This window comes from Acomys russatus, chromosome 24, assembly GCF_903995435.1.
Source record: "Acomys russatus chromosome 24, mAcoRus1.1, whole genome shotgun sequence".
Classification (NCBI taxonomy): domain Eukaryota; kingdom Metazoa; phylum Chordata; class Mammalia; order Rodentia; family Muridae; genus Acomys; species Acomys russatus.
The window spans coordinates 58,911,064-58,929,285 of NC_067160.1; the positions used below are offsets into that span (position 1 = coordinate 58,911,064).

General features: G+C 47.1%; 1 protein-coding gene across 1 annotated transcript; it reads left to right on the top strand.

The window, feature by feature from the left end:
- The first annotated feature begins 3,319 nt into the window (after window positions 1-3,319).
- LOC127207035 (vomeronasal secretory protein 2-like) lies at window positions 3,320-16,660 on the top strand. The gene is made up of 8 exons (XM_051166323.1): window positions 3,320-3,412; window positions 3,873-4,000; window positions 4,137-4,207; window positions 5,008-5,118; window positions 5,787-5,888; window positions 13,628-13,695; window positions 15,607-15,767; window positions 16,564-16,660. Exons 1-8 carry the CDS (start codon window positions 3,320-3,322, stop codon window positions 16,658-16,660), a joined length of 831 nt encoding a protein of 276 aa, XP_051022280.1.
- The last annotated feature ends 1,562 nt before the right edge of the window (window positions 16,661-18,222 follow it).

Consider the following 18,222-nt stretch of genomic DNA (forward strand, 5'->3'; position numbering starts at 1 on the left):
CAGCAAGGCCACGCCCCTTACAGGTATACAAAAGGGACACAGACTGGCGGCCAAGTCCAACATATCTGAGCCTTTGAGTATCATTGTCACTCAAACATCCATATACAATGAAAAAGTTCTGCAAAATAAAGAAATTAAAAATGTGACAGAACATGAAAAGCACACTGCCCAGAACATGAGCACTGTGGGAGGCTGGGTCTACCTCAGAGAGAAAGCTGGGAGAGAAGAGAGGGAGAATGACAGGCAGACACAGTTGTGTACACGCAGAGAGACACACAGAGAGACAGAGAGGGAGGCAGAGGAAGAGAGAGAGAGAGAGAGAGAGAGAGAGAGAGAGAGAGAGAGAGAGAGAGAGAGAGAGAGAGAGAGAGAGGTGAAGAAGGAATACAGTCATTTTTTCCCTTATTTAAGAATTTTTGGAGACAGAGCCTAATGTAGCTGAGGCTGGCATCAAACTCAGTTTGCATCTGAGGCCCTCACTGAACTCTTAGTCCTCCTGTCTCTACATCCCAAGTGATGGAACTAAGGTGTACGCCACCACACCAGGCTCCTCCTAACCTATTAGAAACTGCTTCTATGAACTGAATATTCCTATACAGGACACATTTGGGTCTCACGAGAGTGTGTCGTAGAAACACAGAGGAGAGGAAAGCCACACTGGAGGTGGGATGCCAAGAGTCAGTGTGCCTGGCCCTGCCTTCAAAACCATGATGGAAGTAAAAGGTCTTCAGCATCTTCAAGGATCCTCCATTTTTCGTACCGACCACTTATGCTTCGGACTGCCTTTATTCTGGAACTGAGCATCCAGAGTTGTCCCCCATAGAACCTCAAAAACAACGAAATCCACAGCTAGACAAGCTCAAGTCTCCACTAAGCAGCCTATCTTTCAGGAGTTACCGCAATCCATCTCAGGACTGCTCCCCACTTAACTTTCAGTGTATGCCAGTCACCGTCAACACCAGTTCTGGTCTGGTGCTGTTGGGTGAGCTATCAAGACCTCCCTATCTATGAATGCCATGTGCCACTGTACCCTACGGTGAGGCACCTAGGCCTTACCAGCATCTCAAAGGTGGCCATGCTGAGGTCAGTGAAGGATGTGACCAGAGTTGGTGAGCTGTGGAATTGGAGGACTTTGTAACAACCACCACCAGAATGAAATAGGGTCACTCTGAGCAATGCTTTAGGCCATGGGACACTGTGGAAAGGCTGTACTTTCTTTCCTACTTTACCTACATGTCTCTCCACTTAGTCTGCCCTGGGTTGACCCCAGCCACCTGTTCTTTGGATTCTTGAGAATGTCTACCAACTGAGGTCTCACATCATGCCGTGCCTCAGTCACCTGGGACTGACTGCAAGCCCTGCATCACCACTTCCTGATGCATTTTCTCTTCATTTTACTTGGGTCTCTGAGCACAGTTGGCATAACTCAGTTTACTGGGACACAGAGAAAGACGGGTAGGTGATAGGATTGTAGAGGTTTCCCGTCACGCTAGATATGAGACTCACGACCTGTCAATCACCTGTGGCTATGTTTTTCGTTGCTTTCTTCTTTAAAGGATGGAATGACACACATCATTGTCACAAATGCTTTCAGCAGTGAACCACACACTGACGTATATGCTATTTGATTTCAATCAACAGGACAACAAATAAAAATCCTTGGCACCCCAGATGTGGAGACTCAACCTTCTCATTAGTCTTTGCTTCTAAAGAGCACAGGCCCTACCCTTTCTCCTTTTGGGATGACAGACTTCCTGCTCAATAGCACTATACACGCTGGGGTCAAAGCCTAGGTCATATGAGCACACCAGCAAGAGCCAAGGCTTGTCAGAGAGTGCTCATTAGTATTGTTTATAGATGTGAGGAGCTGTTCAGCCTGGGCCCACAGAGGCACAAAGATGCCATTGTAGGACCAGCACCTGTCTCCAGAGCCTGGGCTAGCTGGGTCTCAGGACATTGAGGTCCAAGAAGTGCAGGATGGTGAGGAAGGAGGCAGAGTTCCAGTTGGCGAGGGAGCTTGCCTGAGTCAGTAGAAAGGGCAGCAGGGAATCTCAGCCATGGATCCTGGATGCAGGAGAGCCATGGCCTCCTGTGCCCCTTTTACCCTTTTTAGTCTAAAGGGAATTAGACTTCGGGTCACCTTAGTGGCCTGTCAGTGTTCAGACAAATGAGAGGGTAAACTTAGCCTATAAGTTGTGGGAGGGGGCCTCAACTGTGCAGGGTGCATTGGGCCTCTGTAAGTATTTTCAGCAGGGCCACAGATGATCAACATAGCAGAGGCTCCAATATCCTCTGTCAAAGTTGATGTCCCTGAGCTCACATAGGTGGAACACTCTGAGATACCCCTTAGTGAAACGTAACTATGACTCCCTGACTGGTGGCTAGATCTTTTCCAGCTTCAGGATAAAATTGTGACACACAATTTCAGGAGGGTTTCAGGTCTCTCAGTCTGAGAAGGCTGCTGTTCTCCAGCACAAAGGATCTCCTGGCCCACAGAGTTGGAGCTGCTAAAGGTCTTTGAGAATTGATACCCAGAGCCACAGTGTCTCACCTCCCCCAGCTCCCTCCCCAATAGGCCCTACTCATCAGGAGCTTAGAATGTAACGGAGGATGTGTCTGATGGGTGGAGGTGGAGAAGGATCAAGACATGAGAGCAAGCAGTGTTCTAAGGGAGCACAGTGGGCTCAGGCTGCAGAATACAGCAGGTCAAGTGACTGTGGGCTTGAGTATGGCTAGGAGTCTCTCAGAGGAGGTGTAATTTCAGGAGACCCTAAGTCATCTCACAGTGACCCTTGCAGTATCTATGGTGGGACTGGCAGGCATAAGGAACAGTGTTGTGGGATCCCAGAACTGTGTGACCTCTGAAATCAGCAGGACTCTGTGTGGAGGGAGAAGCCACGTCCCTTTCTGAGCAGCAGGAGTGGATAAACTACCTTTCAGAAAGGGTGGCTATGGCAGCCATAGCTTTCTGGCAGCAAAGGAATGAATGTAGCCCTCCATATTACTGTCCCAGAGTGCAGAATGTGTCCCCAAACCACATGTGAGTCACACATATGCTCTGGGACTTTCATGAGTGCCAACACCTCTGGATGATGCAGACATAGCAGATCTTTGTCTGGGGGTGGCAGTGAATGACAACCAGATTCCAATAGCAGCAGTATCCACCCCCTTGATGAACATGGATTTGGCCATTACAGATGGCCAGGAGGGGGAGTGGCCAGTGTTATTTGTGGCCATAAAGGGCATCCTCTGAGGAGCCAACACAGTCTCACTGTGTCACCCCATCGACCTGCTTTGTCTGAGAGCACACAGCCTGGATATGAAGAGCCTATTTCTGACTGTTGCGCTGTTGGGACTGGTGGCTGTCCTCCAGGCCCAGGATGATCTTCCCTTTCTCTCAGAAGAAAAGAAAGTGAGGCAGGGAGGGATGTGGATAGGTGCATGTGGAAGGCTTGACCGTTGGCCAGTGCTGGAGACCAGAGGTAGCACTTGGGAGGGTTTCAGTTCTCTGAGTCTGAGCAGAGGCAGCTGTTCTCAGTGCACAGGCCTCCTGGTCCACAGAGTTGGAGCTGCTAAGGGTCTTTGAGCAGTGACACCCAGGACCATAATGCCTTGCTTGGCAGGACTTTTATGTATTGGTGCCTAGACACCTAAGTGTTTTCAGCCTTTGGAGACAGACACCTTCTGTGTCTACTGGGCTACCAAATGTAGTTGTAGCCTATTTGTAAGGAGCATGGGGTTGGGGAGTGTAACCTCGCCTACTCGGGGAGCATCTTGGGTCTTGGGAAATGTGTTCAGGCTACATGCCTATGGGCAACCTGGGGGAGACTTGGGGCTGGGCAAGTGTGGGCTCAGGACTCTGTCTGCTACAGCTTTCAGGTATCTGGTTCCTAAAGGCCACAGTGCAGCAAAGACAGGCAGAGGGGACCCTTGTGGTAGCATTCCCTCACAGAGTGGCATGCCCGGAAGAAGGAACCTTGGAGATCAGGGCCACTACCTTGTGAGTGTCTCCATTGAATATTTTCATCTCTTTCTCTCCTCTTCTATCTGTGTTTAATGCTGAGGAACCAGGTCACCTCAGCGGAGCACTGGCATGTGTTCTGAAAGAGGCTGCAAGTCTGTTTCCTGTTTTCCAGGTCCGATGGCCAATGCATTAAGGTAGCAATTCGTATGCAGAGAACAGAGGGACCCGGTCAATACAGTGCCTGTGAGTTCCTATCTCAGTTTCTTCTGTTGCTGTGACAAACCACTCTAATTAAAGGACGAAAGGGTTTGCTTGGCTCACAGTTCAAGGTACAATGGTGGGGCATTGCAGGCAACTGGAGCAGGAAGCATCTGCTCATATTATGCCCATAGTCAGAAGACAGCAGTGAATGCACTCATGTTGGTGCTCACATGGCTTTCACCATCTTACACAGTCCGGGATCTGCTGCTCACACAGTGTTCCTAACCTAAACTAAGATGAGTCTTCCACAATAAATTAGCAAAATCAATATCATCCCTATTGATGATGGAACAAAGCCCACGTGATTGTAGATAAGGTTGGGGTATTAGCCAACATGGTACCCTTGGCTGCTTGAGATCATCCCTTGCAAGGCAAGATTCTGGGTTGGAATGTCCCTTCATGCTTACATTTCAGAAAGGCCTACCCAGTTCATTCCCAGGCAACTTAGAAATCATCAGCTAGTCCATGCTTGCCTCTAGATAGCACTGCCTATTGTCCAACAGTGATTGAAGCTTAGGATCTAGGGAGCAGGTTGGGCGGTTGCTAGGGGGACAGTCGAGCACAGCCTCCATCTTCCCAGAAACCTATGATCCTGACTCCATAGGGGGAGATGTCACTTTTCCATGAGGAACTTCTGTGAGTGATGAGGACACAGCAAGGCCTAGAGCTAGCTGGCTGGGTGCTCATGGGTTACTGCTGAAACCTTCTAGACGTTTCCTTTGTCTGGTGTGAGTGCTGTCTTCGAAAAAGATACTACAGATCCACTTCTCTTTAATCTGCAGTTTGGGGCCATAATCTCTTCTACATCTATGAGCTGCCAGTGAAGGACCATTACATCATATATGGTGAAAGGAATCCGTTTGAGAAAAGATCTCAGTCGGCAGGCCTCTTAGGTGAGAAAACCCAGAGGCTGTACCTCTTGCCCATGTTCTCTACCATTAGCTATTAGAATGTGTAGCAGCTACACACTGGCACATGGAAATAGAAAGCTCCTCCCAGTGTCCTTCTAGAAGCTCTGCAGAAGGCATTTTACACAGTCAGTGTGCAGGCTCTTAAATGAGAAGAGGTGGTATGTGTAGAACTTCCAGGGACATGGACAGATTATGGCCTTGAGCATTGATCAATAGGACAGAAGCTCCAGCCTGTGACTTACTACATGCCATTTCTGGAGGGGGGGTGGTGTCTCAGATTTCATGGCAAGCAAATCTCATTGAAAGGCTGTATCCTAATATTTTATGGGCTATGCCCACCAGGGGCAGGAGGCCGACTAGTGAGCTTGAAACACAGAGTCCTTTCTGGTTAGAGTGTGACATTGCTTGCCTGCTTAGCATGTCACCTATATGATGGGCCATACGGTGGCCCTATGTGTCAGTGACATCTACTTCCTGTGGACAAGCTATCCTGCCACCATCCATATCCCTCTTCCATGTTCGTTTTTCAAGTCTCTTCCCCTCTTGCTCCCATCTGCTCCAGTTCTGGGCAGTGTTTTTATATTTGTGTCACTGGCTTCCAACAGAGGCGCGCAGTCACACCCTCTCTGCTTTCTGGCCTCTGCCCGTAGGAAAGTGTCAAGAAGAAAATCTTGAGGCCCTGGAAGAATTTAAGAAGTTCATACAGCACAAAGGACTTCTCCAAGAAAACATCATTGTGCCTGTGCAGAAGAGTAAGAGGATGCTCTGCTCTGCCCATTGCCCATGTCCCCTCTGGGTCACCCATGACACTTTGACTCTGTGTAACCATATGCCTTCCTTTGTGATCTTAATCATGGGGCCATCTAAGGGGCAGGTGTAATCTGGGTTGTCACTGTAGATACCTTCTTATATTTGATATTTTTTCTTGCTTTTGCAGAGTATTGTATTCCCAGACATGACCATGGTAAGTGATCCTCTGAAGGAACATGAGAGAACCCAGATTCCTCAGTTGCACAGTTAATATTTCTGTCTGATCTTGGCCCTGCTCTCCATCTTCCCACTAAGGAGGGATCTTGGTTATCTAGGAAGCTGTGACCACTCCAGGAGGTGTTTCAAGCCTAATTCCCAGGATACTTGGGAAATCTGCCATGCCCTCCCCCCACTCCTGAGTTCTTCCTACAATGTGGTCTGCACTTGGTCTCATTTCATTCTGTAGGTACACACCAAACATGAGTACAGATCTACAAGGTCAAGGACATCAGGGTGGTTCTGTGGCTCATGTAATCTCAAGGTGGACCTCCCAGAAATTTGATAAAAGGAAGACCTCTAATCGATACACATCTCTCAGATATCTACTCTTTAACTGCTAGAGAGTTCCATGGTAAGGGGAGGGGCTTCTCAGTTGTGGTTCTCTCTCTGTCACAGCCCCCCTGGACCACAACTGCTGATCCATCCTCGCCGCTAACACACAGCAGTGTACTTCCGGACTTCTCTTCCCCCTGGACCATGCTCCACTGAGCTGCATTGCCCCGACCTGGGACCCACTCCTCCCTAGGTGGTACTATGCCCTGGACTTCCTGCTTTAGCTTTTAGTTTCTGTCCCCAGCCCTGTCTGAATTCAATAAAGCATTTAGCAGTGTTTCAGGTTTCAGCTTGTATGTGGGAAGTCTTCTTAGTTCACAAGCTTGAGGAAATACTGGAATTAGCGGATACCAGACATCCAGTAGTTTAGCACCCAGAAGTCCTGTAGAGCTCTATGTGATAACTTGGAAGTTAAAGTGATATGCAGTGCCAGAAGATGTCTGGCACTGGGCCAGGAGAATTTGGGTAGCCTCTAGTGTGGGCAGGACTGGGCGATGGCATCAGGGTTACAAATATCTGCAGGTCTCTACAGAGATATTGCTGCATTGGGGGAACTTAATGAAATTCTGGGAGGGACCTAGCTTTGAACAACTGAGGGCCAGTAGCAGGGGTGGAGGGAGGAAGATTGCTAGATGCTCCCCTCATCACACTCAAACAAGGCAGACCTGGATGAGGCTTTTCTGTGATTGGTCAGTATTCGAGATCTTTGTTGACACTGTCCCAGGGACATGGTGGGGACAACAGTGATGGGTGGCTGGGCCAGTACTTTGAATGACCAAAATAGACCCTAAATGGCCAGTCTCCAGGGAACATGGATTCCTGGATGAGTGTGAAACACCATTCCTCTCCCATCCCCCCACCCCTACCCCCAGAAGCTACAATGGCTTTCAGATAAGTGTCAGTAGTGAACTTCAGCCCAATTCTCACCACCATGTGTTATCCTTTCCTGTGTCTCTCTACCTGGGCCTGGTCCTCTGGAGAGGGAGCCACCTCTCAGGTGCCTGCTGGAGCCTGAGGCAGCAGGAACAGCTTGCAGAAAAGGGATAGCCAGACAATTATAAAGCTGGTGAGCACTGTATGCGTCTCTGCTGTAGAAGACCCAAGTATATAGTGGAAGGGCTAAAGACCTTCTTATAAGAATAAGGAGAAGTGAAAGTATTTTACTGAACTTGGGAAAAATGAATCTCACAGTATCAAAGCATAGGATGAAAGAAAAAAATCTTATGTACCAAATAGAGTTGGCTGCACTGAAGTAGATAACATGCTTTAAAAAGTTAGTGTTTGAGCCTGGGAGAGTGATGCACACCTTTAATCTCAGCCCTTGGTAAAAGAGGCAGGAAGACCTCTCTGAGTTTGAGACTAGACTGGTCCTCGTGTGGAGTTCCAGGGCAGCCAGCACTACATAGAGTGACCTTGTCTGAAAACAACCCAAAACTTAATATTTGTCTAATATAGTTGATATTTTTCATTGGACTTTTGTTTAAATGCATGTTTTAATACATTCTAAGCTGTGTTTCCAGCACAGTTTTGTCACACCTTTTTTTGTAGTGTCATTTGTGGGCAGATCCTCCCCACAATTTGACCTACAGGGGTGATTGCTTATTATCCCTTGGAACCTGTGCAATGTTGTATGACCTTTGCTGGGGGCAATGTGAGTGCCTATTCATGTTGGCCAATGGCGATAATCAAAGAACGTATTTCACCCAGGTCTAGCCAGCTGGCCCATTGAATTTACTAGGACAGTGTGAGAGGCTGGTTTGAAGACTGTGCATGACTCAGGAGGCTTCATCGTCAAAAGCTTCTCGGCCATTGGTGATGCCTCATGAGTGCCGAGCAGTGTGATCTTCCTCCAGAAGCCTAGGTGGCTCCACCAAAGGGTCTCCTCTGTCCTTGCATTGTTTACTGATTATATAATCTTTGCGACAGGGAGGGGTCATGAATCATGTAAATTTCCTGTGAGTTTTTTGGTCCTCCTGCAATTCTCTTCATAATAGAATATTTCAATCGGAAAGAAATAGGTTCACAGCACTCAACCCCTTTTTATAGCTCTTACATTCTTTCTGCTCCGTCTTCTCCAAAGTTCACTGAGCCTTGCCAGGGGGTGAAATAGAGGACACATTTTCTTTCATATATAGTAACAGTATATATTTTCTGCAATTTGGTCATCTATGAGTCTCTGGAGTAACCAGTATCCAATTGAAAAAAAACAAAGTTTTTCTTTGTGACTGAGGCTGAACATAGTGGTAATCTATGGGCATGTATACAAATGTTTAGAATACATTTTTACAGGAAACTACTGTTGTTTATCAAAACAAGAGCAATAATCACACCACTGACATTTTGCCCTTTGAGGCCAGAAGTTTTTGCCCTTGCTCACTGAACTGAGAAAGTTTTCTCCTGTGAAGACACTTCCATTGAATTGGAAAGTGCTTGGTTGTGCCCATCACAGCATTGCCACTACGGCACCACCAGAGAAATGTTGTCTGACCTGCTGCCAGTGAAACACAGGTGTCCATAACTAAGTAGCGCAGCATTCTCCTGCATCAGCATACACAACAGCTTGTGGTACTAAGAGAGCCAACCAGTTTGGGAGATCTTTCTTGTCTGTTCCTCCAGCCTCATTTCTCGATGTTTGTAGCCACTGTGGTCAGGGGCTTCAGCAATAAGGTCTTATTATCTGCTGCTAATATGTGACATCCATCACCAGTTGGAAGAGCCTTATGGTTTATGAGGCCTCTCTGATCTACTCACAGACTAGTAGATAATAGCACTGTGATTCTTAGCCAATATTCTTTTGGATCCTAAGATTGTGTTTCCTCTACAAATTCAAAGTGTTATTTAACATTGGTTGGGCTTGGGTGGGCACAGTATATGCATGTATGTAGATGTGTGTGTGTGTGTGTGTGTGTGGGTGTGTGTGTGTGTGCTTGATTGCACATTCACATTTGTAGGCCAGAGCTGATATGAGTGTCTTACATTGTCCTACTCTACCCTATTTATTATTTTATTTTTTTTATTAAGTTTAGATATTTATTTATTAACTTTACATTCTGACCATAGCTCCCCTCCATCCTCTTCTCCTGGTCTCACCCCTACCCTCTTCTCCCTTTCCTCGCTTCTCCTCTTCTACCTCATTTTTTTTGAGTCAGAGTCTCTCACTGAACCTGGGATATGGAGTTTGGCTAGACAGGCTGCACAGAAGACCCAAAGGATCTCCATGTCTATGCTGCCCACCTCCAATACACTAGCATTATGGATGCATATTTTTCTGTCTGGATATTTGAATTCAGGTCTTTTGTTCTTGCTCAGGAAGGACTTTACCCACTAAATCATATCCCTATCCCTTGTGTTTCAGCTCTTAAAGATACTTTCGGACACTTTTTCAAATCTGCAAGGCATCCATTGAGTATCATTATATAATTGAGCCTCTCACTAGACAGTGTTCAAGATCTGAGATTCCAGGGCCGTTCGTTCCAGACAAGGTCCAGCTGATCTTGGAATGCAAGGGTCATGTAAAAAAGAAACACCAGGTCCAAGGTGGCACAGAACACCTCAACATTCACAGCAAGCATTTCATCAATACCCATGGTGGGTATTGCAGCATGAACTGGAAGCAATACAGTATTTAGGTTTCTCTTGTTAGCTCCAAAAGAAACTCCAGACAAATGCCTAACTGTGGCCCTTATTAGCATATCGAAGCAAAGCAGCCCTTCAGGCCCTCAAAGCATTGCAAATACCTGTTGCAGAGGCTGCGTTGGTAATTGTCTTCTCTCAGCTCTTCCTACTCTCCCATTACCCTAAAATCCAGCTCCTTGGCTTCCCTTTCCCCAGTTTTTCATTCCTATATAACCCTACCATTTTGGCCATTCATTATCTTTGCTCTCTTGACCCACTCCTTTGTCCTTCTCTCTTGGCCATCTTTTCTTACTCTCCTTTGCTCCTTATACTCTCATGGCCCCACTTCAGGCACTGGTCCTGGTTATTCTACTACTTTCTCTCTGTGCTCTGGACTCTGGCAGATGCTTCTGGCTGTGCTCATATCTACAATGAAAGTCTTCTCCTAAACAATACCTTGAACTGGTCATGTCCTTATTCCACTCACTCTACTCTGTGGTCATCCTCCTTGAGCCACGCAGGCTCCTTATGCTTGCACATGGCCACTTTTGTAGGGCCACCACATACTCTTTCCCACTAGACTTGCTGTGTCCATGCAGTACCCCATGGATCAGCCACTGGACAAGAAGTACCAGGGTTGCCCTCTCACCTGCAACCTGAGCTAGCTCCTCAGTTCTGACAACCTCCAGGGCAGCCCATTGGGTATGCTCTCTCCATTGGCCACACCTGGACTGGCTTAAAAAGCCTTACATGCAATCAAGAATAGATGGAGTGTCTCAGCAAACTATATGCCAAGAAGCCAAACTGAACTCTGATGGCTTCCTGATGGGTTTAAATCTGAGCAGTGGTCCACCCAACAAGTAAAAGAAGGAGTGGGCACTGGGGTAGTAAACAGGTCGATAGACTAACCTTATCTTAGAGGTGACCTTCACCCATAGTATGTTGCCTGATATTTCTACCATCAAAGAAAGTATGTTGATTGCATTTAAGGCCTTTTAAGTTGGTGTTGAGTCTGTAGACTGTATTATAATGTACAAACTTTCACAGTACTAATTCTGCTCATCTGTAAGCAAAGAAGATGCTTCTGATTTCTGGTGTCTTCCTCATTCTCTTATCATCTCTTTCTCTTACTTACACCCCGAATATAGATAGTGCTGTGCATTAGTGCATGGGTATAAGGCCATGTGTAACCATGCACATAGGCAACCAAGCACGGGTAGACTGCTCTGAAGAAAACGGACCTCCCTTAGAAACCATGCCCTGACACAAGACCCATTGCCGTTCCTGTACACAGTTCTAAACTCTTCCTAGTTTCTAAAAGCCAAAGACCCATATACTCAGGGTTCTCAAATGATGACATTGCTCTTTAGTACCAATTTCTTGTGTTAATTCTTCTTCCTGTCACTTGGAAAAATACACAACAGAAACAACACAACAGAAGAGGTATTTACTTTGCCTCATGCTTCAGGAAATACCATCCATCACGGTAGAAGGAAGGTGTGGTACCTAAAACAGCTGAACCATTGACAAAGCTAGCTGGGCTCATGGCTTGCTTACATCTTGAGGTTTAAGACCTGCTCAAGACCCAGAGGTGGATGCTCTCAGCATCCTAGGTTTACTCTTTAAACTTCAGGGTCAAAGGTTCACATGTTTCTGAGAAAAGTACCTTCATCTAGTGCCAAGGTGTTCAGATATAAGAGTCTGTAGGAAACATACATAGGAACATAAACACAGAAACGTGTGCATGTACACACACACACTCATCCTCTCACATGAACACACACACACACACACAGAAACAGAGAAAAACACACCATCATATACAAACAAATATGCCCCCAAATGCACAATGACACAGGATCACACACAGGCATATACAGACCTGATACAGGAACAGATATGAACACATGTGCATATTTCAGCACATATGTTGACACAGAAAGTCAGAGACACACATAGAACATAAAGCAAACACGCAAAGACACAGACACTGACATGGAGTGAAAGGCATCCACTTGACCACACAGATAGAAATAGACTAGTGCACTTTTATATGTAGCTGCCCAAACATTTCCATATATGATGGCATATATCTGCATGAAGGCGGACAATGACTTTTCTTTGTGTTTTGAAAGAGAGAAGTGAAGAGTGGGTACCCCATACGGGCTTCATTTGATCTAAGAACAGCTGAATTGCATTTGAGGATTGTTGTTGGGACCCAGCTGCTGGGTGGCTGAGGACGAACAGTGAGGTTGTGGAGGGCAAGAGAGGTCTATGGCGTCCTTATGCACCTAATTCAGAAGGGAAGACAGGGACCAGGTGCCCAGGCTCAGGAGAAAGTGGGCAGAGCTCAGTTCTCAGGGGGCTGTGTCTGCAGAACACAGTTGTGTGTCCAGTATTACTATGTGGAGAGTAAGTGGTGGATGTGCTTGGATCTGGGAGTTCCAGGAAAGATGGGGGAAGTACAGAGGCTCTCTTTCTGTTGGCAATGGGGTCTGGCCTCGGGAGAGTGGAACACAGGAATCCCAGGTATCCTCCTGTCTCCAGATTCTCGTGTAGAATTTCTGACTCTGATAACATTCTCCTTGTTGAGGCCTTCCTCAGAATGAGTGAAGGCAGAGCCATGTGTTGAGAGCCTAAAAGACTTTTAAAAATCGGCTAAACACCGATATAGATAGATCCAGGCAGTAACCAAGGAGTTCACTCCCTCCTGAGGTAAGATAATACTGTTCCCTAACAAACCACCTGGATGGCCATTAAAGCCAAGGTTGCCACAAATGGCCTCGGAACCACATATGACCTTGGCACCTATCCAAGGGTCACAAAGTTCTTTGAAGAAACAGACTTAAAAGGTAGGAGAAGGAGGTTTGGCAGAGGCATGAAGATGTCTGAGTTCAAGACCAGCCTGGTCTACAAAATGAGTCCAGAACAGCCAAGGCTACGCAGAGAAACCCTGTCTTGAAATCCCCCCCAAAAGAAGTAAGGAGATTTGAGCTCACAGCAGCAAGGAAGAGCCCCACCGGAGATAGTGTTACCTAGCAACTGACCCGCCCCACCAGAGATGGGACCTCTAAGAAAACAGACACTCCCCTGGGCAAAGTGCTGAACAAAGAGAAGAAAGAAGGTTAAGCCATGCATGGGTGGTCTTGGTGACTTTTTCTGTAGCCTGTCACCTTTTTGACATGAGACTCCCTTATGTTACTCAACCAATGGATGATTGCTGAAGTAGAATCCCCCCTGCTTAGGGGGCATTGGGAGGAAAGAGACTTATAAAAGGTTCCCAGATCAATGGCCCGGGGTCATTTGTTGATACCGTTGAGTTGGTGTTGGGGGGCCATCCAGATCAAGCTGAATCAGGTCCAAAGACAACAGTGCAATGAACTCATAGAATGTATGAAGCCTTTGTGCAGGTAGGATGGGGTGTCTGGCAACTAGTGTAAGATAAATGTACTTCTCAGAGGCCAGGCACACAAAGGTGCCATGACAACCATGACGCTCTTCCTGTTGACTATAGGCCTGTCTCTGATCTCTGTGGTGCATGCAGGCTGCATTAATGGTGGTGAGTGTGCCAAGATAGATGAGGTGAGATCTCTGGCAGGACTGAAGGTGGGAGCCATGTTTTTGGAATCATGATGCTGGACTGGATGAGAGTCTGGGTTTGTTAATGGACTCTGATGGGTTACTTCTTATTATGTACTGGAGTCTGTCCCCAGCATAGAGTTTTCATAGTCTCTGCCGGGTATGTGGTACCCACAGGCAGAGAGGTGTTTTATGGAGGCATCTGTCTGGCCATCCTGCCACACAGAGACATTGCTTCCCTCTGTCAGCTGTGGGGTCCCAATAACCTCATTTTAATCCCACAGAAATGACACTTCACAATTTCTATGGCCAAGGCATCACACTAACTAGGAGTATGTTTTTGAAAGAACACTAATGACTCCTATCCTTAGAGACAATGATAGGAGGCAGGGACTGGACTCTAGGAACAAGGGACACCTAGGTAGGGTGGTAGTATCATCAGTGACCCAACAATCAGTGGATGTGTTGATATTGGCCAGCTAAGACTGGTCATTTCTCATCTCTGCCCCTTCTGTCCCCAGCCTAATAGTGTAGGTGAATTTTTTTCTATTCCTTTTGAGTGATCTGTGCAAGGCATTATATGCTCCTAGGAGCACCATCTTCCAGAAGATCCCTCCCTTACCTTGTCTGAGACGATGCATAGGGGCTGGTCATGACCAAGGTCTCCCTGACCCTCTGAAGGTGCTTCCTCCTTCCTCTGCTCCGACTTCAGATATAGCCTGAAACCTCTTTTCCTGATCCTCCCTCTCCCTTCTGCCCTCCTCAGCAGTCTCTTTCCCTATGTAGCTTTTAGTGAACTGATACAAACTTTATTATTCAGGAGGCTTTCCCCTCTTGGAAGGAAATCTGAGAGGCCCACTGGCGCCCTTCATGTTGACCAAAGCCAAAACTAGCTGCTTGGGCTTCAAGATGAACAACTCGTGAGCTCCTGTCCTCAGGCCATCTGTTTGGCTCTTGATTGCATGGTTTCCTCATCCTCATCACACATGCTCTTGCGTTCATTTAGACAAAGGATGTGAACACGGACTCCTCTTGTAAGTGGGTGATGTGTCAGGTGATTTCTATGGCTACAGGAACACTGAGATTAGCACAGGAGACCCAGAGTGCTACTCAATGCATTCTGAACTGTTGCCCTTGGGTAGTGACATGGACTTCGAAGCACAGTGCAGCTTAGATAAACCAGTGTGGACACTGTTCATTTCTGTCTGGAGAGGGATGTGGTTCTTCAGGATTACAGTGGGTTCTGAGGTCAGTGAGAAGCCTGGGGTGATCATGGGTGTATTCATGCTGTCTGAAAGAGGTCCCTGGAGAAGCCTTTGGATACCAAGGGCACAGCCTGGCCTCCTCATCATAAACGATCTGGCATGGTTTGGAAGATTTTTCCTAAGTGCAGAGTGTGGCTTGGTCATTGCCCCCCCCACCTGTTTGTATCTATAGGTCCCATACTAGTGTGATGTGGAGCACAGCTGATGAGAACAGATTGAGGGAAGTCTGTGGCTGTGGCTGGTGAAATATGTGGCTCCTCGGGGATTGTGGCCTCAGTGCATTTTTGGGGGCTGGGTCACATGATGGCTTGTCTTGGCACAGGGAGGAGCTGTGATGGATATAAGATTGGGTATGTAGCTGATATATTAGGCTCCATGTGTGTTGACTGAGTTCTTGTGCTGCAGAGAAGATGCTGCTGCAATCAGAGAGCTATGTGCCTGGCCCCAGAGTGTGAGAGCTAACCACAGCTGTGCTTGGGATGGACTCAGTAGCTTTCTGGAACATAGGGGAAAGTCAGGCATCCTCTAGCTGTCCTCTCAAAGCTGGGTCAACAAGTCATGCTTGCACAATTCTATTCCACCATATCTACCATTCATACCTTAATAACAGAACTTCTCTGGTGCTGGGATTTCTGATCCTCCTCTCTAGTTCTCTGGACCACTGCTCTGCACAGAGGACCGGAAAACTCGGAAGGAGGTGGCCATGGATGTGTCTTCATGCAATGAGCAGATTGCTTCTCTGGTGAAGGAGCAGGCATATCTGTGCATTCTCAGGCAGAGGGATCCCAGGTTCCCGCCCTCCTCCGTGAAGTGAGCCCTCAGCTTCTGTGTCTCTCTGAGTGTGGTCTCTGTGCGGGACAGGGGAGCCCCTGACTTAAAAAGTGCTATGTAGCCTAGCGTGCTTGGCCAAAATACAACAGCCGAGAAACAAAGAACTAGGTTTTAATTCACATACTCTCATACATTTAGTCTAAAGGGGAGAGTCTGAGCTAAGCTGACAAAGGAGAGATAGAGATGCCTAGGAGAAAGGAGGAAAGGTCAAAAGACTTGGGGGGGTGGGCGAGAGGACAGAGAAAAGGGACAAAGGCTCTCCCCACTTGGGACCCTGGGGTTTTTAAAGCCCTGGGTTGTGAAAAAATGCAAGAGGCATACCCAGAAAGTCAGAGGCAGCTTTGAAGTGTCTTATCGAACAGAAACAGGCTAGTCACACCTTTTTGCCAAATGGGATTTTATGGTTTCTCTCTGGAGACAGGAGGGAGAGCTTCCTCTTATCCTCTTGCAGCCGGTAAACTCCTGAGAGGAGCCGACTCACACCTCTGCCCAGAAAAGCACCACATTCTGGAAGCAGACACTTTTGGGGAATTCAGTGTTATTTCTATACACGTGACTGGAACAATAAATACTTTTTTTGGGGGGGGGGGAGTACATAAAAACAATAAAAAAGAGGGAATCGTGTCATGGGTTGCATCTCTAGTGGCAGACTCTAACAATATCTTGCACAATATAGTCTGTCCACGGGGCACTAAGATCCCTGCAGGGTTTGGAGAGTGACCATGCAAGCTGAACAACCTTTCTCAGGCCCCCAATTCTCTTCGCCCACTTCTAGGTACCAGCATTCACAGCTGAGAACCCTGGCAGGCATCCTGGCTGGGAAGGTGCCAGGACCTCTTCGAAGTTCAAAGCGAAGCCTGCTGGACGCATAGGACAGTGCCAAAGGCCACACCTTGGCAGCAGTTTGTGTTTTAAAAGGCAGCAGAGCACTAGGATATCTGTAAGGGAGAAGGCAGGACTCATGGTGGCTCACCTCAGAGGAAGCACCCATCTCACCTGGGGAAATACGGGAGGAAGAAGCTGAGAGAAGTGCAGTGGAATCTGAATAAAGCCTTCCAGAAGGTTTCCAGCCCTTTGGATCGTCTCAGACTCTTGTCTTTCCATTGACTGCAATTGTGGTTTCACTTGTTCTTATTTGTCTAAGACACCGAGTTGTGTCTTGGCCGTGACAATACCCTCCCTTGTCTCCAATTTACTCACAGGAAAAGTGAAAGCGCAACAGTGGCCCATAAATGTCCATCCTTTGCTCTGCCCTTTCTCTAACCGTGTGTCTGGCAATCTTCCTCTCCCTGCCGTGCCCTGCCATCTGCTCACTCTTCTCTGCCCTCCAGTCTGATCCTGGCACATCCAGGCTCCCTCTGCACTTTCCTCCCACCTGAGGTACTTTTCCACTTCACTCATTCATGGCTCACTCCCTTCATCACCTTCAATTATGTCTTTAAATGTCTCCTTTGAGCAGCTGACTCTGACAATTCCATTTAATATACATGGCCTCACCCCTATTGTCACTGCCCACCTTGTTCCATTTAGGGCTTCCTCATGGCATTTTGTAATAATATGCAATCAAGTAATCAGGAGACAGGAACACACAGTAGACTGAGCACGTTTACTTAATACAATGGACACTTAACAAACAAGTGTAAGGAGATCCGGAGAAACAAATTGAGGGTTTCAGGAGGTTAGTGGAGGACCCATTTGGATGTATTATTCCTTCCATGTGGCTGGTTTCACCATGATGTCAGGAAGGTGTTACAGCCAGGGGGACTTTGGCCAAGTCACTTGGCAACGCTGGCTTTGTTTTTAGACTCATTCGATCCTTCCAAGGGCCACCATACCATCCCTACATAGTGTCTCATTTCTTCCTATACATCTGTATATCTTTTATTTCCCCTTTAGCCCGAAGTCTATAGTTGGAACTTTCTGAAGCATGTTACATGTGCGCAGGGAGAGTGCACCTCGTCGCTTGTCCTAGAGGCTCTAGAGATGCAGTACTGCACAGCAGACGTGGCGTGTGCTGCCGATGTTATGGAGAAGCTCTATCATCACAAGGGGGTGACCCTTCTGCACGTTCTTATGCAAAATCTTGTCAAATGACTTTCCTGCACTTAATTGACAGGATACACAATTTTTCTACTTGAGTCCTTAAAATGATGGGTTGTTTTTTTAAAGATAGAATCTAATGTAGCTGAGGTTGGCCTTGAACCCCTGCTTCTGCCCTTCAAGTGTTGGGATTGTGAACCACACACTAGGCTGCTTTTATCAAATTAGGAACTGCCTTAATTAGCTGTAGTAATTCACAGCACATCTGGGCTCCACCACAGTGTTGTGCTTGAAACACAGAAAAGAGAGGTCCAGACACCACAAGTGGGAGCTGTGATCATTGTGACAGGTACTGCCTTCAAAAACTGCAACTTCAAAAACCAGGAGGGCTGTT

What these genes read in the sequence shown, in the direction of transcription:
- LOC127207035 (XM_051166323.1), top strand. Translation starts at nt 3,320, where the DNA reads ATGAAGAGCCTATTTCTGACTGTTGCGCTGTTGGGACTGGTGGCTGTC. An exon ending in ACCCGGTCAATACAGTGCCT is followed by an intron (nt 4,208 to 5,007) that starts GTGAGTTCCTAT and finishes TTTAATCTGCAG; the next exon opens with TTTGGGGCCATAATCTCTTC. An exon ending in TCAGTCGGCAGGCCTCTTAG is followed by an intron (nt 5,119 to 5,786) that starts GTGAGAAAACCC and finishes CTCTGCCCGTAG; the next exon opens with GAAAGTGTCAAGAAGAAAAT.